At 40.7% G+C, this 23,875-nt stretch overlaps 3 protein-coding genes across 3 annotated transcripts; 1 reads left to right on the forward strand and 2 right to left on the reverse strand.

The window, feature by feature from the left end:
• The first annotated feature begins 1,306 nt into the window (after nt 1-1,306).
• Nucleotides 1,307-15,945, forward strand: gfm1 (G elongation factor, mitochondrial 1). Its single transcript, XM_008282531.1, has 18 exons — nt 1,307-1,482; nt 1,618-1,770; nt 1,870-2,002; nt 3,887-4,091; nt 4,882-4,998; nt 5,194-5,344; nt 6,533-6,687; nt 6,858-6,942; nt 7,080-7,217; nt 7,497-7,598; nt 7,725-7,781; nt 7,879-8,016; nt 9,168-9,250; nt 14,050-14,212; nt 14,354-14,498; nt 14,620-14,780; nt 14,882-14,935; nt 15,471-15,945. The coding sequence occupies exons 1-18, from the start codon at nt 1,408-1,410 to the stop codon at nt 15,600-15,602; spliced, it is 2,247 nt and encodes a 748-aa protein (XP_008280753.1). The 5' UTR covers nt 1,307-1,407; the 3' UTR covers nt 15,603-15,945.
• lxn (latexin) lies at nt 9,296-17,128 on the reverse strand. The gene is made up of 7 exons (XM_008282530.1): nt 16,054-17,128; nt 12,582-12,758; nt 12,411-12,473; nt 11,614-11,788; nt 11,250-11,386; nt 10,178-10,240; nt 9,296-9,694 (listed from the first exon to the last, which is right to left on the reverse strand). The coding sequence occupies exons 1-7, from the start codon at nt 16,195-16,197 to the stop codon at nt 9,578-9,580; spliced, it is 876 nt and encodes a 291-aa protein (XP_008280752.1). The 5' UTR covers nt 16,198-17,128; the 3' UTR covers nt 9,296-9,577.
• A 2,327-nt stretch (nt 17,129-19,455) lies between these two features.
• neu4 (sialidase 4) lies at nt 19,456-22,434 on the reverse strand. The gene is made up of 3 exons (XM_008282533.1): nt 22,234-22,434; nt 20,993-21,248; nt 19,456-20,498 (listed from the first exon to the last, which is right to left on the reverse strand). Exons 1-3 carry the CDS (start codon nt 22,432-22,434, stop codon nt 19,456-19,458), a joined length of 1,500 nt encoding a protein of 499 aa, XP_008280755.1.
• Nucleotides 22,435-23,875: the final 1,441 nt, after the last annotated feature.

The following is a 23,875-nucleotide window of genomic DNA, read 5'->3' on the forward strand; positions in this document are numbered from 1 at the left end:
ATGACAGGAGCCTGTCAGTGGATTTACCGGTGTTGCCTTCAAGTGCTCCCCGACCTTCCCCATTTGTAGCCGTTAGCACTTCATTATTTCTGCATATTTTACATTTTAAATAAACATTTTTAAAAATTATGACCCTCATACAAGTGCAAATAGCGTGTTTGTATGTCAGATAAATTAAATATTAGTGATTTCACTTCTTTGTTGTTGCTTTTGTGGAAAAACATAAAAACGTGTAAGTAAAAACTGCAGCATTTCCCCCCAGCTAGGCTTATAGTCATTTAAAATTCTGGGATTATGGATCTTTAAAGTGTTCAGCGCTAAATAAAAAAATATGCATTAGCAAATAATGCAAAAAATATAGATTTTTTTAAATTAAAGAATTCACTCTATTTCATAATAAACGGACGCCTTTTTGGCGAGTTCTTTATGTTTTCATTTGAGTTATTTCCATAATAAAAACCTATTTTTTCTACATTTTTTCATAATATAGCTTTTATTTCATGTCATGTTTGATTTCATCGTGTCTTTGCCATAACATACCACATTGTATTCATATTGTTTGAACTTACTAATAGTCCTACCTTACAGCACATCTGACAGTTTACAGGGCAGGAGCAGCTTTGACAAGCGAACGAAAAGCAAAAATACCGATCACTTACTGTGTCTGTATTATTTACAAAAAAAAAAAAACTTTAATTGCTGTTGTTTGAGCTAGCGTAATCTAACCTACTAAATATTGTGCGTTGAAAAACTTAGTTGCCAATAGAGCCAAGGGCCGTGGCATAATGAAATAAACGTGACAACTCAACATAAAAGTGACATTCTGAACAAAGTTATGAGGGGAAATAAAAGTGGACTTTTGGAAAGGGTTATTTGAAATATAATGTCAATTTTTAAAAAAATCAAAACCCAGCTCATAACGGCTGATTAAATCGTTCACAGGGAGAAGACTGAGTTTTGATTACGTCTATAAAAGGTTTGCAATTCCATGACTCGTGCATTTTATACTTTTTATTTTTATGTACTTTTTTATTCAGTATTAAACTCGCAGTTGGCGTTCTCTCAAAGCACTTGAAAGCCGCATTCGTTTTTGGGGTTTTTTTTTATGTGTTTTAGAACAGTCATTTGGAAGTTGTGCTGTAATGTATTACCTTTTTTATTAAACGAAAGAACAAATAAAGATCCACGTCTCTGTTAAATCATGTTTTTCTCCCTTTGCTTGCTTGCTTTCAGCGTTTCAAAGTAAACGCGAATGTTAGTACTTTTGGGACCTCTGGCTTTCCGTAGTGCGGAAGTCGTGTTTCACAACCAGGCACCAGCGGAGCTCCGGCGTGACATTCACCGGTGTGTCGGGGTCGTGTAAAAGCAGCAGTACGACCACCCTGTGCTCAATAAGCTGTTGTCAAGATGAGGGTACTGAAAGCGGGTCTGTCTTTGGCCAAAACACATCTTCTGGCGCCGGGAAGCGTCACACTTAAAAAGGTAACATTAGCTAACCTGACTCTGAACCTCTTTATGACCTGCCAAGCTGTCCACCATCATTCATCTGCGTTTCACAATCGGTAAACAGACAGAGAACAGTTTGAATATTGACCTTCCCCTGTCTCATATCCTCAGGTGCTCATCAACAGCTGCCGGACGTGCTCCTCCGGTGTTTTCCCCAACGAGAGGATCCGCAACATCGGTATCTCGGCTCATATCGACTCGGGGAAGACCACCCTGACCGAGCGTGTCCTCTACTACACCGGCAGGATAGCCGAGATTCACGAGGTGAGCGCTCAGGTGGACTGTGTTTGTATTTTCATTCATTCAGGTGAGGTTTGCAAGTGTGTCTTCATGTGCTGTCTTTCTCCCCCCTGTGGTCTGCAGGTGAAGGGGAAGGATGGTGTTGGAGCCACTATGGACTCTATGGAGCTGGAGAGACAGAGAGGCATCACCATCCAGTCTGCTGCTACATACACCGTGTGGAAGGATCACAACATTAACATCATTGACACCCCAGGTACTAAATGCTGTACTTGAGCTGGGCGGTTAGGGGCAAAATGTAGGTTTTTATAAACCCATATCGTTACTTTGGGTGCAATGTAAAGCCCGACTGATATATTGGTACGGATATATCAGCATCAGTGTATATGGTGACCATTTTGTGCCAATTCCCAAAATTGGGGTCATTTAGAAACAATGTCATCAGATAGTTTGTTTGGCTGTGCACCTCCAGCTCACAACACTGCCTACAGCACATGTAGCAGAGTATCTATTACAGCTGAACAGACAATGGTGTGGAGTCAGCCTTTGTCTTCATGATAAATTGTTAGCTAGTTTGTGAAAATCCATCCATCCATTATCTATATGCCGCTTAATCCTCACTAGGGTCGTGGGGGGCTGGAGCCTATCCCAGCTGACTCAGGACGAAGGCAGGGGACACCCTGGACAAGTCACCAGTCTATCACAGGGCTACACAGAGAGACAGACAACCAAGCACACTCACATTCACACCTACGGACAATTTAGAATCATCAATTAACCTCAACATGTTTTTGGACTGTGTGGGAGGAAGCCGGAGAACCCGGAGAGAACCCTCGCTGCACGGGGAGAACATGCAAACTCCACGCAGAAAGATCCCGGGTGTCCTCACCAGGATGTGAACTGGCGACCTTCTTGCTGCGAGGCAACAGTGCTAACCACCGATCCACCTTGCAGCCCCAGTTTGTGAAAATGGTGCTGGAAAATCAAGAAACACTTATTCCACCATTACGTCTTTGCAATATATTTCTAACATATATCAATATCAAAATGTTTCACTTCCTAAAATAGCGATCAGCATTGACGACAAAAATCCAGTATCAGTCAGGCTCTAACATCGATTTATCTATGACAGGATAATAAAGCAGAGCCACCTTAAAGCACTTTCATAAAATTTGGTGACTGACAGTCTGAAGAATAAATGGTCAAAACTGAAGCAGGAGAGGCAGCTATATACTGACATTCAGTCCTTAACTTGGGTCCAACTCCAAACTTTTAGAAGCTGCATTTCCCACAGTGCTTCTTTGTAATAATTAGACCCTCTCTGCCTGGAAAATGTAATTTTCCCTCAAATCAAATTATCTCAATTTGTACCAAAGGCTCTCTGCTACTGATTTGTACCCCTCATGACATTGCCGGGGTTGATTTTCAGACTCACTATGGTGGTTTTCACAGGCTGAGCAGTTTTAGTCATGATGAGTTAACTAATCCTGTGTAAAATCAGTGAAGCGCCCTTTCAGTGCCTCTCTAATATCAGTTAATTGTGTGCTGTAGTGGTGTATGTTCTCAAACAAGCGAATGCTGGTCAGTTTGCCATAGAAACTGCTTGAGGTAATAACTCATGGAGTCTGACTTAAGAATGAAAACTTTAGTCTTTATAGCTTTGTAGTGTCTTTCGGTTGTTTATTTAAAACAAACTAACACATAGAATATAGGGCCTTGGGCAAAACAAAGAATAAAGTAGGATTTTATGTCTTTTAATTCAATGCCTCTGGCCCCTCAGCTGTTCAAATTGCAATGCATATTGCATACTTCTGTATGCAGCAGCAGTTAAATACATCAACTTCTCAAATAAAACTAAATATAAAAACGCTGCAGAGATTTAAGCATCTTGTTGGTTCTCACCACTGAGCCACAACTTGTCTGCTCTGTCTCGTCATTTTCTGTCAACCCTTTACTGCTATAGTATCCTAAACATGCTGTAACAGTGAATATAATTGTGTACATCTGTGCTTGCCGAGACACAGACATGCAGAGTCTTTAACAGATCAGGACAGTAGTGGTTTCACAAGTCAAAAACATTACGTAACCACATTTACAGTACTGTGGTTCTAAATATGTCCGACCCCTACCTATTTCCCAGGTCACGTGGACTTTACTATTGAAGTGGAGCGAGCGCTGCGTGTGCTGGACGGAGCCGTGTTAGTTCTGTGTGCAGTGGGAGGCGTCCAGTGTCAAACCATGACAGTGAACAGACAGATGAAACGCTACAACGTCCCCTTCCTCACCTTCATCAACAAGCTAGACCGAATGGGCGCCAACCCCAACAGAGCGCTGCAGCAGTTGAGGTACAGTTTTAAACATATGTGTCCGTGCATGCTTGCTAAAGTGCTTCTGGTCAGTTACACATAACCAAAGCAGACATCATAGTATTTTTTTTTCTACTTGAGGCCTCGGTAGCGATAATTTAACAATATCTGAACAATGGGGCTTCTAGCTGATAATGATGACTAATGTACAACTCCCAACTTGAATGGAAAAAAACAAGAGATCTCACACACTGTCTGTCACTGGAACTCACCTTTTAACACAAATGTTTGAGTCATCAAACTTTTATGAAGCAAAATATCTACAGGCAAAGAGTAGGATGGGAGCAGCGCTACATAAATAAAGGTGTTTCTCTTGTTTTACCTGTATGTTGATGATGTTTGTCATGTTAGTCACCAGGAACTGTATTTATACTATATTACAGTATTTAAATAAAAATCCCAGGTCAGATTGCAGCATAGATTAAAATCATCATCGTCTATTTGCATGATCAGTGAGGCCTTTCTCTAATAATATTGACATTGTAATTCTATATGTATCCAATATGCATTTTTCCAAATGTTTCTTAATTGTTTTGTGTGTGCAATAAATCAAATAACAGAAATAGACACAATATAATGTGAATAAAGTAATAGACTGGATTCAGCTTCATGCAGCTTCTGTGATTACAACAGTAACAAACCCAATGCTGGCATTGCTTCTTTAGGCAGTGTTCACTAGTGGACATGAAATCAGTTTTGTAAGAAGTCGTGATTTTCCTTTCTGTATGTTTCTCTCTCATTTAAATGGGTTTTGACTCTTTCTCTTTAGATCCAAACTGAATCATAATGCAGCCTTTGTGAACATCCCCATTGGCCTGGAGGGGAACATGCGCGGCATCATTGACCTTGTAGAGGAGCGGAGCATGTATTTTGAAGGGCCATTCGGGTAAGGGATGCACAGGGTTGTTCTTATTTGCACTGAACCATAAATGAGACGGACTGAAGACAGCTTAGCTACAGCAGAATTAAAAGACCTGCAGGTGTCAATGAGAAAACCATTAAGGGATTAAGTGTTAATACCAAACTTCTTTCTTAATCTGAGCCACATAAAATGGATTCAAACTGTTTCTGCCTCCTGCAGGCAAAATATCCGCTATGATGAGATCCCAGCAGATTTTCGTGCTGAGGCTGAAGAGCGGAGGGAGGAACTGGTGGAGTGTGTCGCTAATGCTGATGAAATCTTGGGAGAGATGTTCCTGGAAGAAAAGATTCCAACCAAGGACGACCTGAAGGTTTGTGCCTGAAAAGAGAGAGGACACGTGTATTAATGTGTGAAATCTGAGGGATTTCAGAAAACTGTAAAAAGGCCTCAAATGGTCCTGAAAATGAATGTGGGCAATTTAAAAGAAGTTCTTAAAATGAAAACAGGAAGCTCAGTCATGCTAATATATCACTCAGTTTTAAAATAACTAATTCCACCACAACTTGTCAGCATGAGTAAACAAGGTCAAAAGTTAGCAACACTGTGGGGCTCTAGTTTCAGCACAGCAATCTTTTGAGTGAAATGCCAACAACAACAAATTAGCGCCAAACACAAAGTGCAGCTGAGGCTGAGGGAAAGGTGATTAGTTGTACATCAATCAAAGTATTGGAAAAATTAACATTTTGCCATGAAAAAGGTGCTAAAATAAAAAGTTACTGAATCACTTATTACATTTCATCCAGATGCAATGTACATGTGTCTACATACTAAATGGTAATCCACATATTACTTGAAACATATTACTTGGTGCATGAGGTAAAGTCAGTAGAATTCATCATTTGGACAAGATGCATATCTGTGCTAAATTTCATGGAAATCCATCAGATGCTTGGTCGAGAGCCCATATTATGCTTTTAAAGGTCATCAAACTTTAAAAGTACAAAGTCCACGTAAAAGGGAGTTGTTCTCACCCACAGAAAATACTTCTCCAAAGTTGCCTTGCTTTCATCAGGCCAGCTGACTAATCACTACAGACGGGGCTTTTCAGGACAGGCCTTTAAGAGACAGGAGTCAAAACAGAGAAGTTTAAACTAAGGATGAGAAAAGCTGCTGCTGCAGTTTACAGTGTGAGAAAAATAATGTGTTTTCTTTTTTTTTTTAACCATTAAATCACGTAAATAAGTTCTTATACAAAATAAAATTAAACACCTGTAAATGTGCCCAATATGGGCTCTTGAGGACATGTCATTATAAACCTAAAATGTCAACCAATCGACCAAATCTAAGATGTCCATCCATCCAATAGTTTCTCAGACATTTCAGTTTGAACCAAAGTGCTGAACATCATCATGCTACAGCCAAATAAGACCTCTTGGATATCCAGTTTTGACCTGTTTTGTGATAAAAACTGCACATCTAAATTAGCCCGTGAACCTTTTACGTCAATGAAGGATAGAAACAGTCAGTCTCAATCATTTTTCACTTTGCTGTCTTGCAGGCTGCAATCCGCAGGGCCACAGTGGAGCGTCTCTTCACCCCAGTGTTGGTGGGCACAGCACTGAAGAACAAAGGTGTTCAGCCTCTGTTGAACGCTGTTCTGGATTACTTGCCGAACCCCTGTGAAGTCAAAAACTATGCCATCCTCAATGATGAGTGAGTGTGGATTAGGGTTGTCAACTTGCATGCAAGGTCTCCTGAACCTGTAACAGCTGATTAAAAAATGAATATAAGACTTATTTTTTTAAATAATTTTCTCTCTTGAAGAATTTTGTCCATTAATATCCATGAATTTTTAGTTGTTGTTTTTTGTTTTTACTTTGTAGAGATTCTGCAGACTCATCAAAGATTGAAATGGACCCCACAAGAGACTCTACAAACCCTTATGTTGGTCTGGCCTTCAAACTGGAGGTAAGACACTTTGAAAAAAAAAAAAGGTCAACTTCTTCCTATGTCCTCACACTCGTTTGTATTTCTGCACTTTTGTAGAACAGGAAGGTCTTGATGAATCATCCTTTGTTGTTTCATACGGTCTTTCTCTTTAACAGGCCGGGAGGTTTGGTCAGCTGACATACATACGAGTGTACCAGGGCTGTCTGAAGAAGGGAGAGTACATCTACAACACACGCACAAGCAAGAAAGTCAGAGTTCAGAGGCTTGTGCGTCTCCATGCTGACCAGATGGAGGTGAGAACAGATCAGCACACGTCAGCAGGCCGTCAGAGGTCTCAGTTTTCCATCTGTGGTTTGCAGTTTAAGCAGCAGAGCAACATGACTGGTCAGAATGGTTAGGTTCCTCTTTTGGATTTAATCAAGTGTGTAGATAACAACCACATCCCCTGCAGCACCAAAATAACATGTTTCCATTTGTCTTGCAGCAAAACAACAACCGTTTAATAGTCACTCATACTATGATTACTAAAAACGCATTATTTGTTTTTCTCCTTTCCATTCCTGCTTTGTAAGGATGTGGATGAGGTTTATGCAGGAGATATCTGCGCTCTGTTCGGGATTGACTGTGCAAGTGGAGACACTTTTACATCCAAGACTAGCACTAACCTATCCATGGTGAGTAGCTTAAGTGTTTTCACAGGGCTAAAGACCCTGTGAGAGAGCATTATTTTAAAATGGTTTTACCTTTCTCTAAGTTATAAGGTACATTTGTGTTCATCTGTTATCATTTTGGTCCCATAGGAGTCTATTCACATCCCAGAGCCTGTCATTTCTATGTCCATGAAGCCTACCAATAAGGTGAAAACATTTAATTTATCTGTAAGAACTGGAAATCTAGAGTCTTAAATGCATCTCTCAACTCTTTTCTTCTATTATCTTGTGTTGAATCCACCAGAATGACCAGGATAAATTCTCCAAAGGTATCAACCGGTTCACCAGGGAAGATCCTACATTTAGAGTGCACTTTGACACAGAGAGCAAAGAAACCATCATCTCAGGGATGGGCGAGCTGCATCTGGAAATCTACTCCCAGGTACCGTGTTACAGAGCCACAGACTAAACAGCATGTTAATTACAACCTGCAACTTTGGTGCGCTGATGGGACATTTAATCCAAAAACAATGTGTATGTATTCTTTGTTTCAGCAATGTCGCTTTAATATTGCTGCTTCATCGGTCTGTTAAAGTGACGGCAGACTGAGGTCACTTTTCATTTATATTTCTCACAGCTTCACTCAGACAAATGCAGTGAAGGAGAAAGTCATGGTTCTAGTGCAGTATTTGCCATCGACTCGAGGTTGGACTGGACATGAAGGTTCCAAGAGCTACTAATTAACAAAAGACTGAACCGAGAACTAGTAGCAAGCTTAACATAGATCTAACAGGAAATTGCATTATCGGATTTTCTGAAATACAGATATGTCACCTGTTAAACACAGAGTTACACTTTATAAGATACAGTACATTTCTAGCTACTGCACTCATGTTGAGTCCTGAGCTCCATCACAGCTGTCGGAATGTGTTTTATCGTATTGTAAAAGTCAGATCCACTTCATTTCCGTTTTTTTAATTGAAGAGATTTTTCAGTTTCACCGTCTAACAGCAGGATATTTGCAGTTGAAGCCTAATTATTGTGCACATGGACGCATTCCAACAACTATGTATAGATAGTAACAACCAAAGCCTTGTCAGATCTGCTCATCTTTTAACGTGACTGCAGGCAGTTCAGACCAGCTCACTCGCACATGAAGCTGGCACATTCAGATGCTGTTCGATTGACAGAAAGCAGTGCATGTCTGAAAAAGGCTTAATTTGGATTGGTTGAGGTTTGGAGCTGCCACCTGTAGCTCTTCCACATACAGTTTACTCAATGGTATTTGGTCTATAGTAGGTGTTGGTCACATTTGAAAGGCAATGTTTCTTCCCCAAATATATAATGCACTTATTTTGCCATATTGGTTTCTTCTTAAATGCATTCACCAGCATGGCTACAAGAGTTCATTATTATTCCTAATTATTGTAAATAGCTGATGTTGCTGCATCACAAACCACTGAGTTCCATCTGACAGCAAACCTCCGTAAATCAGACACACACAGTGAATGTCAGTTTTAAGTTGTAACACATCTGACCTATTGTATGTTTCTGTTGCTTTTCCTCTTTTTTTGGTTCGGTTTGTTGCATTAGAGGATGGAGAGGGAATACAACTGTCCCTGTGTGATGGGGAAACCCAAAGTGGCTTTCAGAGAGACAGTCACCAGTCCTGTACCGTAAGTCCTGATCTACTTTCACACACAAACACAAGACACTAGTTAGTCTGTTTAAATCGTTTATTTAGGCTAAAATACACCAGAAAACAAAAATACAGCACAATTTCAGGATATCATTTCCTTATATAAATGAAGGCTTGATACAATTTCTGAAGTAAAACTCCACTCCTCAGTATTTATTTAGATTTTTGCTGCCAGAATCAGCAGCAAATCTTGGCTTAGCACTTGCAGCGTCATCGTAAACACATGCTCCAATATTCGAATACAAGATGCGAACATCGTGATGTGGTTTTTGGTTGAAATAGCAGTGTGAGGAGTGCCAGCAGTTTAGTCTGTGTTGGGAGGTTTTTCACAACTGTGACAGTGAGGCAGCTGCTCCATCTGCAGCACTTTAACTCCCTCTGCAGCAGACCAGGTGAACAGCAGCTTCCAGGGGAGGATTTCCTGCAACAGTATCAAAATTGTTCAAATAAAATGAGATAACAGGATGTAAAACTGTACCTCACATAGTGCTGTATGGTTTAGCATAAAAGTAGATTATTTAGTGTAAGATTCAGTCAATGCTGACATTATTAGCTCTTTTTCTAAATGAGCCATTTTGAAAAAGGAATTTGTTTAGTTTTTTTATTGAAGAAAATACAGAAAACATTCCTTCTATTTTTTGTCAATGTTGTAAATCAGATTTTGATTCAGTTTAAAATAATTACTCGATGGTCAAATGGGGATTTCCCTTAGTTTTTTATAAGTCTTATGAAGAAAAAAGGCAAAACTTTGGATATATGTTCGTTGTGGTAGTCAGTCAATCAGGCATTTTATAGACTGTATTAATATTCATTCAAGATAATCATGAAAACAAGTGTCAGCTGCAGATCTTGATTTTCAACCATTTTTAAGCGTTTTAAGAAGTTTGTAATAATAATTGCTTACCTGGGACACCATGTCATGCAGCAGTGTGTGACATTCGAACTTCAGCTGGTCGTTCTCAGTTGCCTGCAGCAGACAGAAAATGAGTCCAGAACAAATGTTACACACTTAATCCTCAACTTCCTGTCGAAGTGTTTATACAGTGAACCCTGCCTTGTATGCTTGATGAGGGACTGCATATGAAATCCAGAACACATTTAACAGCTTGTGCAGACATGGCCATGCGGAGGGGTTTCTTCTTTAGTGTGCACCGTTTGCAGGTGAATGTGGATCACACACACTGAAGCAGACATTGTGCTGCACATTAATCATGCATTGTGCCCTTTAACCCTCCGGAACCCAAGCAGTTTCTTAGAGTTTATTGCTCCTGTCTTACTTTTATGACAGGAGTCTTGCACCTTTATGGAAACAGCACAACCACTGATAGAAGTAGAGGATCTCAAAAATGTCTTTTGAGCAGTATGATACAATTAACATGCAATAAATTTAAAAATCAGAAATACAAAACTAATTTTATTTAGATTATATATTTTAGAGAGAAAAAAAGAAGAAATCAACATATTTAACATTTTTCACTAGTTCCTGAAAGCAGAAGAATTAGTCACATGACTGTCACACCTAAACTGGTGTATTTTTAAATGTGATGTGTAGAACAAAATGATTGAGCAAAAATCATGATTTTGAGCCAAAATTTGGATAATTATCCAGACAGAACGGCCCTTTAACCCTAACTAGAGCAAGGACAGTCAAAAAATTCAAAATCCAATGCTTTTTTTTCCTTCTAAATTTACAGTTTCTTGTTTAGTTAAATGGTGTAATTTTGGTGCTTTAAAAAAAAAAAAAAGAAAACAACACACTTTTTAAACCTGCGTGTGGGTTTGGGGATTCAGAGGGCCTAATGAAGAATTATCCTGTTTTATGTAGATACACTTGACTTTATTTTCCTTGCACTGCAAAATAACAATAATGTGCACATTTGGCTTTATGCAACAATTCTGTTTCCAGTATTGCTGCAAATTGATCAAACTATTAACCTTACTTCTAATAATATAATGTGATATAATGGGGTACCTACCAGCTGTGTGATGTTTGACACCTGAGCCATGTTGTACAGAGTGTTTTCAGTGGATTCCTTCAGCATGACGAAGCTGGAGGCCACAATGCCGAGGTGCCAGAGAGGCTTCATGTCAGGCTCAATGTGGCCGTGGCTGTCTGCAGGAAGTTAGCACAGGCCTCCATTATGCCACACATACCATGTTGTAAACATACATGATGTACAGGAGGGCTTCAAATGAAGACAGTAGTTTGTGTTGTATCATGACTAAGAGGAACGCTAAGTTTCCTCAAACACCACAAGACTAATAGTTTTGAAACGCCTAAAAGCAGATGATGTGCAATATGTGTGGATTATTATGCAGAGGCTGATTTATTGGACCTACCAGGTAAATTCTGCGCTGACAGAAGGCTTTGGTTCATCTTGTACTGTTGGTACAGGGCTTCTTCTTGAGCTTTAGTGCTGATATTAAGAAGCTCCTCACATGAAACCTGGACTTGGGGTGATTGTTGCTTCTCTCCACGTGGGAAGAAAACCTCTGCAGAGCATTTCTGTGTAGTCTGGATGAGGTAAACCAGGCAACAAGAGGGACAGGGGTCAAAAAAAAAGAGAGAAAATGGAAGGAAAATCAGGTTTGATAAGAAAAAAAAAAAGAGCAAAGGCGTAGTCCAGATGTTACCATGACAGCCAGTGAGTCAAGATTGCAGCACAGTTAATCATACTAATGTGAGCCTCCAGTGTAGTTATTGTTGTCGAGCCTGGTTCGACCTGCTCACTGTAAAGCCAGAGATTATCCAAATGTGTACTTAAAGCTAAAACTCATACCTTAGATTACTGCGTTTTTCCATGAGCATCGTGCAATTACTTTCTAAAATGCTGAGGGTGGGTGAAGCTAATTAAACATAATTATATTTATCTCTATTTCTCCCAAATGAACATTAAAGCTCCAAAAGCAATAAAATTACTTGAAATTATCGGATTTAAGGGAAGGGAGGGGGAAAAAAAAGTCATTTTATTCAATTTTCATGGTTCTGGCCCATAAAATACAACTCATTTAGAAACTAAATCAAATCTACAATAAACCACAGTTGTAAAAGCTGCTGGATGTATGAAATAAGCTACTCTAATGAGTCCTCTCTGTGGATTTTGTCATTTAAAGAAACAGAATAAAACATATCCTACATTGCTGATGATCTCGTGCACTGAGATCTCCAGCTGGTACTTTCTTCCAGTGTCTGCTACATCCTAAAAGAGAAAGAAAAGCCATAGTGAGAACTTGTGTCCCGTCACTAGTCTGTGTTTGAACCAGCTATAAAAATTGGCGTCTGGTTGCAGTAGTGAACTTGATCTGACCTCAGCGTTTCCACTGTGGACCCTCTGCAGTCCAAACAGCCTGTATGGGGATCCGTAGCGGGTGGTGAGGTAGTGTTGCACCACCTTAGCTGCTCTCTGAGCAGGGTAGTGATTGGGATTCAGCTCACCAGTTGCCATCACATCCTCCTCTGCCTCCTCTTCTCCTAGTTCTACGTTCTGTGCACAAAGAGGGCAAAAATAATGGAGAAAGTGAGAACAGACGCTCCCGTACTGAGCAGGGATGGGCTTCCAGACCCTTAGGGACTTTGGACTCAGGGTGGGGCTTTTGTCTCCAGATAGGTAAAGTCTCAGCCACAAGGGGAACATCCAGTGAACAAAGTGGAAAGGAAAGCAGATATTTAAGCACAAGGTGAAGACATGTACAGCTGGAAAATGTGATGAACAGTGAAGTAAATAAGGGAGTCAGATCTTGCCTGTAACTGGAATGTTGAGGCTCCCTGCCGACTACTTGGCAGGTGGAAAGTTTTATGTGTTCGGTGATCCGAGTCAGCTGCCCGTCATGCACATGGAAAGGTTACTTCCCACTTCCTTTGACAGCAGAGCTCTTTGAGGCCGGCCCCTTTTTTAAAGAGGCAGAACCCTTTTCTGTTTCCCCATACGCTCTCTGCTTCAAACTGTTATACAGAACTTACAATGCAAGTAAATAGATCTTTACAAATGTTTGTAGGTAACACATGAAACAGGGTTGGTGCTGCAGAAATGCAGTTTCAACTACAATCAAACTATTTAGTCGTGTAATTACACAAACTAACTTTTTATTTAAAGATCACCTCCAACAAAAGCTCGACTACCTGTTAAGAAATTCTTAAACATGACAGCTGCTCCTCATTGAAAAATCCAAAATCTGCAAATGTGCAAATATTTGTTCTTTTAAACGATGACTAACTAGGTGGTCCGAAATTACAACAAAGTAGATTTTTAGTGTAATGTAAGCTTCGGTTTTCTACATCACACTTGCGTAACCAGCTGTGCCGTCATAAATTCTGCTTTACACCCTTCATTTCAGCTGCGCCTGGAAAATCTTACAGCAGAAGAATATAAAACAGTTTTTAGCTTCAAACACTAAACATATTAAAGATACACTTAGAATTTTGTTCTTCTGTTGCTGAATTTGTGATTTGGTTTTGTGGGAAGTGATGTACTCTTAGAAAGACATAACAAATGGAGGTTTCTTCCTAAAGATGCACAAAAATCATTTATAATGGAGTATTAATACATCTTATACTTAGAAAGTTGAACTTAAATTCCAAATAATCATAAAAGATGAGAATTGTATTTTTGTTTGCCGTTACAGTATATTAGTGTTTTCTGAGGAGTGCGTGCTTGTTATAATTGAGTGATTATGTTTGCCTTATTCAGCTTTACTACCAGAGCTGTTTAGAGATGCAGTGGAGACCCTTCATCACCCTGCTTCAATATGTGGATGCTTTGCCCCTTTTATCTGTAGGTTTGACTTCACCCACAAGAAGCAGTCAGGCGGCTCAGGGCAGTACGGTAAAGTCATCGGGGTCCTCGAGCCTCTTGAGCCTGAGCATTACACCAAGCTGGAGTTTGAAGACCAGACTGTTGGAACCAACGTCCCAAAGCAGTTTGTGCCAGCTGTTGAAAGGGTATTTGCAACCTGGAACATTTCTCAATTTAATGTGACCACGATCAGCTATGTTAGGAAACACAAAGTAAAAGCAGCTTGTGTTTTAAAACTGAGCTTCCTCAGTTCTTCATTTTGCCTGTTTCTTCCCATCATGCAACAGGGCTTCAAAGAGGCCTGTGAGAAGGGACCGCTGAGTGGACACAAGATCTCAGGAGTCAGATTCCTCTTGGAGGACGGAGCGAACCACATGGTCGACTCAAACGAGATTTCCTTCATTCGTGCAGGAGAGGGCGCTGTTAAACAAGGTGAGGATCAGATGTTTGCACTCTGACCTCCTGTTTCCTCATTTCATTTCATCCAAAGCTGCTTCTTCTGCCTTTTTTTTTTTTTAACGTACGTTCGCTGTTTTTGTTGTTTGTTCCACAGCTATGGAGAAAGCCAACGTAGTCATCCTGGAGCCGATCATGTCGGTGGAAATCGTAGCACCTCAGGAGTTTCAAGGAGTCGTCATTGCAGGAGTAAACCGTCGCCACGGAGTCATCACAGGACAGGATGGAGCTGAAGGATACTTCACTCTGTATGCTGATGTGAGTCCAGTTTGTACATTTGTCACATATATAGCTCCCAAATTTTATCTTTCTTTACCAGCTTTGGTATTTCATTAATTCCATCTTGTTTCTTCCAACAGGTTCCACTAAACGACATGTTCGGCTACGCTACCGAACTACGCTCCTGTACTGAAGTAAGTTCAACCTTGAAAATGCTTAATGGCCAGATCCCGGTTAGCCTTCAGTGTCTAAGTTTGAAAGGTGTGGTACTTAATATTTCATTCTGGCAAATTATCTGAAAAAAAGCTGGAATTTGTAGTATTTTTCCAGCCTTGAGTAGTGTTTTTACTTTTCCTTTCAGTCTGTCGGTGCAGCCTCCACTCTATATGTAGCCTGTGAAGAGGCATTTAGGGGAAATAAAGCCTGCAAATCACTCTCTGCTGCTCAGATAATACTGCTGGGTTCTCACAGTACAAAATGGAGGTGACTCAGATGAGCAAATCAATATGTCGATCAGCTCCTCTGTTCACTCAGCAGGATTATGTCGGCTTGATAGTGGATACTGTTTAGAGGATTAAAATTTAAAACAAGTCAAACTGGAGAAGTGGGGGCGACAAATACAGCTGAAAATAAACTCTTACACAGGGTTCTACAGTTGTACAGGATTCGTAGAATAGCACTTCCGTAATTCATGATAATTGCTAACGCATTCCGTCATTGTTTATTCAGGGAAAAGGAGAGTACACGATGGACTACAGCAGATATCAGGCCTGCCTGCCGGCCACACAGGAAGAACTCGTCCACAAATACTTAGAGGCTACAGGACAGCTGCCCGCAAAGAAGAACAAGTGGAAGAGCTGAACTGTCCATTCAAGTGTTCATTGTTGGACTTTGACGTCAACCCTGTCTCTCATGTTTTCTGTCCATCATCAGCCAGGACTTTAAATTTATGGAGCCAAACAAAACATTTGATCTCTTTGGTGGTTTAGCCCTCCCCCTTCCTAATGTCTGACTTCTACAGAAAGCATATTTATTACCTTGATTTTAGCAGCATTTCACCTCTAAACTGCAGCCAGTGTTCACAAAAAGTTTAGTTACAGCAAGCTCTGTGTTTGGACTTGAGCTTATAATGGCTTTTGTACTATGTACAAAATGATCTTGGTGTAATCATGATTGCAACAACGACATAGATCCTCCTTTCAAAGTGTGCAGGTTCATGATTTCACAACAAACAAACCCTCAGAAACACTTGATTAGTTCTTGCACAGTCTTGAGTTTGCAAAGCAGCTGAGTAGAAGCTAATTCTTCTCACCTGTCCTGGTTCCTCTGCCGTCTCAGGTACGCTGTTGGGATGAGCCGTTATGTCCACTGAGACAGTTTCAGGTCTGACGGTCCCACTGGGGCTCCCGGTTACCCCCATTAACACAGCCAGAACAGCAACGATCCTCAAACCCATTATCGTACGCTGTGAGACAGATGCTAGGGAAAAGCAAAAATGACTTCTGTGAGAGAGTCCAGGAAGGAAAATGACCCTCCTGTCAGTGTGGAGTTACGCAACAAGAAGCAGGAGGAGGGAAAGCTGAGAGGAAGAGACTGTCCAGATCTTCCTGGCACGATCTGTTTGTTTTCTCTCCTCTTAGCTAAACAAACTGCTCCGCTTTATCTGGTTCTGTTCCTCATATCCTCTCAAGCAGCTCATTTAAGCTGTCAGCCCCTAAATGTTTCAACACCCTCACAAGAAGGAATGATTAGTTCAGGAATCCCATTAGAGCTGCTGCTGCTGCAGGTGTGATTAATCGGAAAGCTTGATGGGTTGCAGCTTCGCCTGGTCTGCTGTGTGTTAGATTAAATGTAAAGGGAGCAAAACGTTTACTGAGCCAAATTAAACACGTCCTGGAAATTTGGGGTTGTCCAAACAGAACATCTACAGAGTCTAGAGACTGTGCTTGGAGAGTGAAGTTATGCAACGGCAAGAGGAGAGGATGAGAAAAGTAGGTACATTTGAAGATCATCATACTTCTACAACAGAATCCTCCCATAAGATATACTGAAAGATTTGAGTATGTAGATATAAAATGTTTAAGTAAAGGGTTTTAATCTGCTGTGGTCTGGTTTGAAAAACAACTTGATGTTGCTGATGAAATTACATGATTAAGACATAATTCTCTTTGAGACTAAACGTTCTTTGTGACCTAGAAAAAGCAGTTCACAAAACAGTCTCACCAAAAGGTCATTTAGTACTGACAGACGTCATGGTGAGGTTTTGTCTGCAGATGTTTGTTACAATAACTGATAAGAAGAAGAAATGGAAGGCAGAGTTCTGGAGTTCTTAAAACAGCTGATAACATGAAAGACTGTCAAATGTCTTGTTTTGCACAGCATCTCTGACTTTAATCTTGGAACATAAACACTTGAATTCATAGGAATGATCCTGAGATTATGCTCTAGCTTCCTGTGGCGGAAAGTACAATTTTAAAGTCTGTTGCTACAGTATTTTCATCTTAGGGTACTTTATATTTATACTGCAACACAATCGAGAAGCAAAAATTGTACTTTTTCCTCCACATTTATTTGACAACATAGAATTAGAATTAGAATAAAACTTTAAGTTTATAGTCAATGACTTTACTGCAGGTTTTGTTTTGCAAGGAAAAATATGATTAAATAAATTATGATGTAAGATTACAGCTTAAACATTGAACTTAAATTACATACATGTGTAGTTAAACCAACTGTTCAAGCTTCAACAATATCATAAACACATTACTGTATCAATAAATATAATCCAGTAATATAACATAAGTCATTCTGAAATATGCCATTCCCCAAAGTGATTATTTTTGATACTTTAAGTGTATTTTGATGCCAATTCGTTTGACTTATGTAAACAGAGCACATCTGTACTGACGTATTGCAAGTACAAAATCAGAGCACTTCTTCCACCTCCACAAGTTTCTTATATTCCAAATAAATAGCTTTGACTTGCTCCCATTTAAATCCCTCACATGCTGCAACGAATGATTCTTTTCTTTATCGATTAACTGGCATTTATTTCCTTGATTTAGTCCCTGAAACATGACTAAAAATGATAGAGTTCAAGGTTACTTATCCAGAAAAACTATTCCAAACTATACAATTCACAAACAAAAAAATCTTCACATTGCAGAAAATCTTCTGAGCGGTGGCTCATAAAGTTTTTGTCGACTGAGTAATTACACAGCTCTGAGCACCATTAGTTAAAGAATACTCCCAGTAAATGGAGAAAATTTGAGGGTTGGAAATTTTAATGACAGTTTATGTGTTCTACAAAATCAAAACAGACACTCAACATACTGAAGTGAACTGACAGGCTTTTCATCTCACATTGTGTTGCAGATACTGCAACTAAAATCCATTAAATAACACTACAAAACCTGCATTAGTCATGAGACCAGTCACATTTGTCAGCAGCGTGTACAGTTAGATAGAACACGGTGGATGTGCACTCAGTGGCCACTTTATTAGGTCTACAGTCCTTCTGAAGAGTTTTCACCGACCATGGAAGTTTCATTGCTTTTCATAGTCAATTTAATTTGGTCTCTCTGACAAGAATTTACAAAAAAAAGAAGACTTTCAAGTCAACGTGAAAACCTAATTCTCCAAGTGCCATTCAATAATTAAGAACATAAAACCATTTCTATGTCGTGTTGGCTGTATTGTTTGGGTCCTTGTCTTTAAAAAAAACAAAACAAAACAAAGATTTCCCGATATTTTGCTGCATTCATTTCACCCTTTACTTTTACAAAACCTCTCGGGCTTACTGCTGAAGCAACTCAACATCATGATGCTGCCACCACCATGCTTCACAGTGTGGAGGGTGTGTTTGTGATGATGTTTCATGTCTAGTCTGATGGCCAAAAAGCTTTAGTTTCATCAGACTCTGGAATTTCCTCTAGTTGACTCCAGGGTCTCTCACATGCTTTCTGGCAAACTTTAGTCGAGCTTTAATATGAACTTTTTTCATCAGTGGCTATCTCTACGCCACTCTCTCATAAAACTTTGACGGGTGAAGAACAGGCACCACTAGTTATTTGCACAATCTTTCCCTTCTAGCCACCAAAGGTTGTAACTTCTTCAGAGGAGTCATAGGGGTCTTGGTGGCCTCCCTCGCTAGCCTCTTTCTTGCACAGATTGCTTATTTTACATGTCATATTTTGAATTAATTGGCCTTACCTTGTCGAAATCTGTTTTCACTTTGACGTTAAAGAGTCTCCTTTATTTTTTCTGTAAATTCATGTCCAAAAAAACTAAATTGTGCTGAAAAGCAATTAAAGGGAAAACTTCCAAGAGGGGTGAATACTTTTTACAGGCCTTGTACCTGTACAGATTTTTTTTTAAAAGCTGAACACTGCAGCTCAATCATATATTCTATGTTTATGAATATATATGTTCAGTTTTCATTGGAAATGTGTGTATTCAAGTATTTGTTTTATCACTGAGGTCATAGTTATATTGCAAGATACCTTTCTGTCATGCAGTGGGAAAAAATGCAGTCCTGCAGTCGTGTGCAACACCTGAATCAAAAGCTCTATGTCTGTGTCAAAACCTGAACATTACATTGCATCATGAAAGGAAGATGCCATTTGAACTGTACAGTGCTAACTAATAAAGTAATTACTGAGTGTATATAGAAAACAGTCATTAGAATTGTGCATTACAAGCTTGAAGTCTATATTTAAGAAACAGAGCACATCTCTGTCAACTTGCTCTTCTTTCTCCTCTTCTTCACACGTGGCACCTGCTGGTAAACACTCTGAGCGTCACGTCTACAATCTGCCTCCGGCACCTGATTCTGCTGCCTCTTATATCCATCATTTCCCGGCCGTACGTCCCGGGGCAGATTGTCAATGAGCTCGTAGAGGGTGAAGATGCTGAAGCAAATTTCATCATAGGCCGTTTTGGTGCCGCACTCGAACAGGCAGGCGAAGGCCACGGCGGGAGGCGCTCCAGGGGAGGGCGACAGCTCCAAGTAGGCCAGGTCAGAGTAGGCGCTGGGGCCCTCGTAGATCACCCAGGGGCCACGCCAGCTGTCTGGATCACGGGGAAAAAGGCTGAGGAACACGCCAAGATCCTTGCGTGCAGTGGTCCATGTTGGGTGGGAGTATACTACCCAGGTAGGGGTGAGGAAATCTGGGGTGGCATCGTGATGGGGTGACAAAGTATTGGGAGTTGAAGAGATGCTTGAGGGAGGCGATGCTGCGATGGATGTGGATGCAACAGAACTTGTGTGATTGTAGTTGGCCATGCAGGATGTCCAGTGTCTAGAGCCAGGCACAGGTTGCTGTAAGTGATTGTTAAGGCGTTGCTGTAGATGTAACGGGGCAGGAAATCCAACAATACTACCATGACAACCATTTCGAGGCTCCACCAGCCGCTGCACCAGCTGCCCCTCCTGGAACACGGCTCCATCGTCCAGACTGAGGGCCTGCACCCTGTATCCCAGAGGGCTGCGCGCATTACAGTACAATACATTAGTCCCGTCCTCCTCGTCCACAGACACCATCTGACACTCCACACTCTCCGGACCTGGCACCGCCTCCCCGAAACGCCAGCTTCTCCCGTGGGTGTCGCTGTGAAAGCAGAAGGCGTGGGGAGTGGTCTGGCAGAGCTGTCCGAAGCACTCTTTGCACTCGATGTGGTAGGCATAGGCAGGAATGAGCAGGCGACCTGACTTCAGCTGGATGCCGTGACCTGGGCCGAGAGCGAACGTGGCCCATTCTGCCAGGAAGGACAGAAGAAACTAGATAGTCAAACTGCATCAATTTAAGGGGGTGGGGGGGTTTACAGTGTAGATGGATTGTTCATAGATCCTTATGGCTGCATGTGCATGATTTCTGAGCCATTTAGTTGTTCTGTTTAAATTAATTTTTTTAGACCTGTTGACACAAAGCCAATCAGCAGTTTGCGAGGTAAAAGCAAAAACAATTTTGTCAGCAGAACTTAATACTTCAACAACTTTTATTACTGAGCTCTTTCGGGAATTCTAATTTTAATGTTGGAAACTCCCAGAACAGCAGAGAATAGGAAAAAATATTTAGATTAGCTGTAATCACCTAAACTGTAACTGGATGTAATATCTTAAACACAAACATGTCATATTTTTAATCCCTCTCATTTCTAACCAAAACAGACTTTTCTATGTTTGCAGTAATGATAATAACTCAGTGGAAGTCTGTTTTAAAGTGGATGTTCCCTCTACAAATGTTCCTGACCTTTGATGGTGTCTCCTATGACCCTCATGGTGAGGTCCGTGACGGTGCTCCAGGTGTCCCCACCGTCCGTGCTGGAGATGAAGCAGAGTCGGGTCACGTTCTTCCCTGTTACCAGCTGGTAGGACTCTGAGGTGTGGCCCAGGACAGCGATGAAGAAGAGGAAGAGGGTTCCTGTGAACTCATCGTACACCGGGCAGGGGTTCATGGAGCGGTGGCCCGGCAGGAAAGCAGTGCCCAGAACACAAATGTCCTCCCACTGAAGAAAAACAGAAGACAGTGGTGTAACAGGTAAAAATCACAGGAGACAAGAAATTACTAAATAAGGCTAAGGACATCTGTAACATTTCATTTAAAACAGCCAGTTTGCCCAAAATACATATCTTCTCATCTTAAAAAACAAAACAACAACTCAGCATCTCCTGGCTTTTAACTGTCTTCTTGAAATCTGAAAAAAAACACAAAAAAAACTAACTTTTACAATCACTTCATTTGCCTGAGTTTTTACCAATCAATGTTATTCTTATTACACAAGGTGATGTGAATTTTACTGATAAGCTTCAAACATTTAAAAAAAAAGACGAGGTTCTTGTTTTCGTGTACAGACATGAATTTCATCTTTTTTCATCTATGTCATTCTGTAATATTACATACTTTTTCGAGCTACACTTTATGCCTACATTGTTTTTATTTCTTAATTTTATGCTTTATGCTCATTTTTGCACTGCAATATATACTGAGATGTTCCTCAGGAAAATACCACCTGTTGCAATGAATGTAGTGCTAAAAGTCATTGCATATGTTTTATTGCTGGTCATTGGGTTTTTATCCCAGTCGACATAGGGCGACGGCAGGGGACACCCTGGACAGGTCACCAGTCCATCGCAGGGCTACACTTAGAGACAGACAACCAAGCACACTCACACTCACACCTACGGACAATTTAGAATCACCAATTAACCTCAACATGTTTTTGGCCTGTGTGGGAGGAAGCCGGAGAACCCGGAGAGAACCCACACTGCACGGGGAGAACATGCAAACTCCACGCACTCCTGGTGTCCCCATCAGGACGTGAACCGGCGACCCTCTTGCTGTGAGGAAACAGTGCTAACCAACTGCGCCACCTTGCAGCCCAACTCAAGTAGTTTTTTAAACAAATCATCTTGTTTCTGGTAGTACAGTGGTGCCAAACTAAGTATCACAGGTTTTGTATCTGTCGTCCTGGGCTCATGAGCATCACTGACCTCCACATAGTTCCTGTAGAAAGTGCCTTTCCTCATGACCAGCAGGTGAGCCTGAGAGTCGGACGGACTCAATCTCTCCTCACAGAAGGCCAGAAATGACCTGGAGTTCGGCAGGTAGAGCAAAGCTGGGACTCTGTACGTCACTCCGTTTGACTCCTTACGAAAAAGCACCGATCTCGCCGGGAAATAGGGCGACTTCATGCTCTCTGCTGTGTGAATGCTTCAAGGTAAATCCAAATCTTCTGAGGAGGAGAATCAGATTAAGCATCACTGGACGAGTCTGCTCAGGCACACAAGATTTTCAGCAGCTCTCAATCTGGTGAACTTTACAAACAAATGAGCAGGAAGATACATGAAGACATTCAGGTAAATTAACAACAAAAGCTAAACAAATACAAATAGGAACAGGTGTATACTCTACATTGTCAGATTCACTACTTTAGGTGTTTTCATTTGAGATCAAAACACAAGATTTATGTGCAAATAGCTTGTAAATATATACATCTAAGCCAAAATCATTGATACTCATGCCAAACTTTAGTTTATAGCAAAACTGTATTTGGCATCTCATGCAGCATAACATCTCTGACAGAATGTCTTTCTGTCTCTTGTTTATGTCATTTCTAGCCAGACAAAAAAAACCTTCTCATCAAATAGAATTCACTTTGGCACGAGCATGAATTATTTAACCTTCTATTCTTTTGTATATATCGATATCAAACTGTTTGTAACTTTACAGTGAAGAAACATAAACTAATATGAGTTCTGTTTGCCATCACAGCAGAGTTAATACGCCTTTTACTGGAGCCGCCGTTCAAGTCGTCGAACCTCATACAGAGTTTTGACTTGCAGTGTTAATTACGGAGATACATATTCAAGAAAGACACAGATGCATACCACTCTGAGCACAACATCCAAACACAACTTTTACCTTATGCCTCAGATGTTACAACAAACTGGGTTTAAAGGCTAAATCAGAAGATGTATCCTCTCGCTCGTCATGTCATCACGGAGGAGTTGTTAACTGACAAAAAGCTTTGTGTATTAATAGACAACAAACTGTGAAACAACCTCCTCACAGCTTCGGCGTCACTTTTCACCATCGCACATGAATCTGCTTCATAACAGGAAACTGTCACTGCAACAACACTATGAGGATGAAACTGTAACTAATGCACAGAGCGTAAGCAGAAAACGGTAAATGACTGCAGAGTACTTACATTTAAAATGCTCTGTGAGAACTGCTCCTGCTTTGGGGGGATGTACAGGATGTGTTGACGGTGTAACGTGTGTGTGAGTAGTCAGTTCGTGCGTGTCCTCGGGTCTGAAAGCTATGGCCTCTTCTCACTGTTCCCTATTCAGTGCAGCAGTATGGCATGCTGCTCACTGACCCAGAAATGGCCCACACTCATCAGATCTGCAGCTTTGGATGAATCAGCGGAGAGCAGCCATTGTGGAGATGAAGGCCAGGTGGGGGACACGCTGGACAATGATTCCGTGATCTGCCTCCGCTGTGTTTTTCTTTTTCATTTTCTGCAAAATGTGTAACACACAAACTTCTACTGTTGCCTTACATGTCAGATTTTATCTGTCCAAGACATTATTGTTTTCATGCCTTGTACTGTGCATTACATCCTATTAG

Source organism: Stegastes partitus, unplaced genomic scaffold (genome assembly GCF_000690725.1).
Source record: "Stegastes partitus isolate 25-593 unplaced genomic scaffold, Stegastes_partitus-1.0.2 Scaffold275, whole genome shotgun sequence".
NCBI classification, from domain to species: Eukaryota; Metazoa; Chordata; class Actinopteri; family Pomacentridae; genus Stegastes; species Stegastes partitus.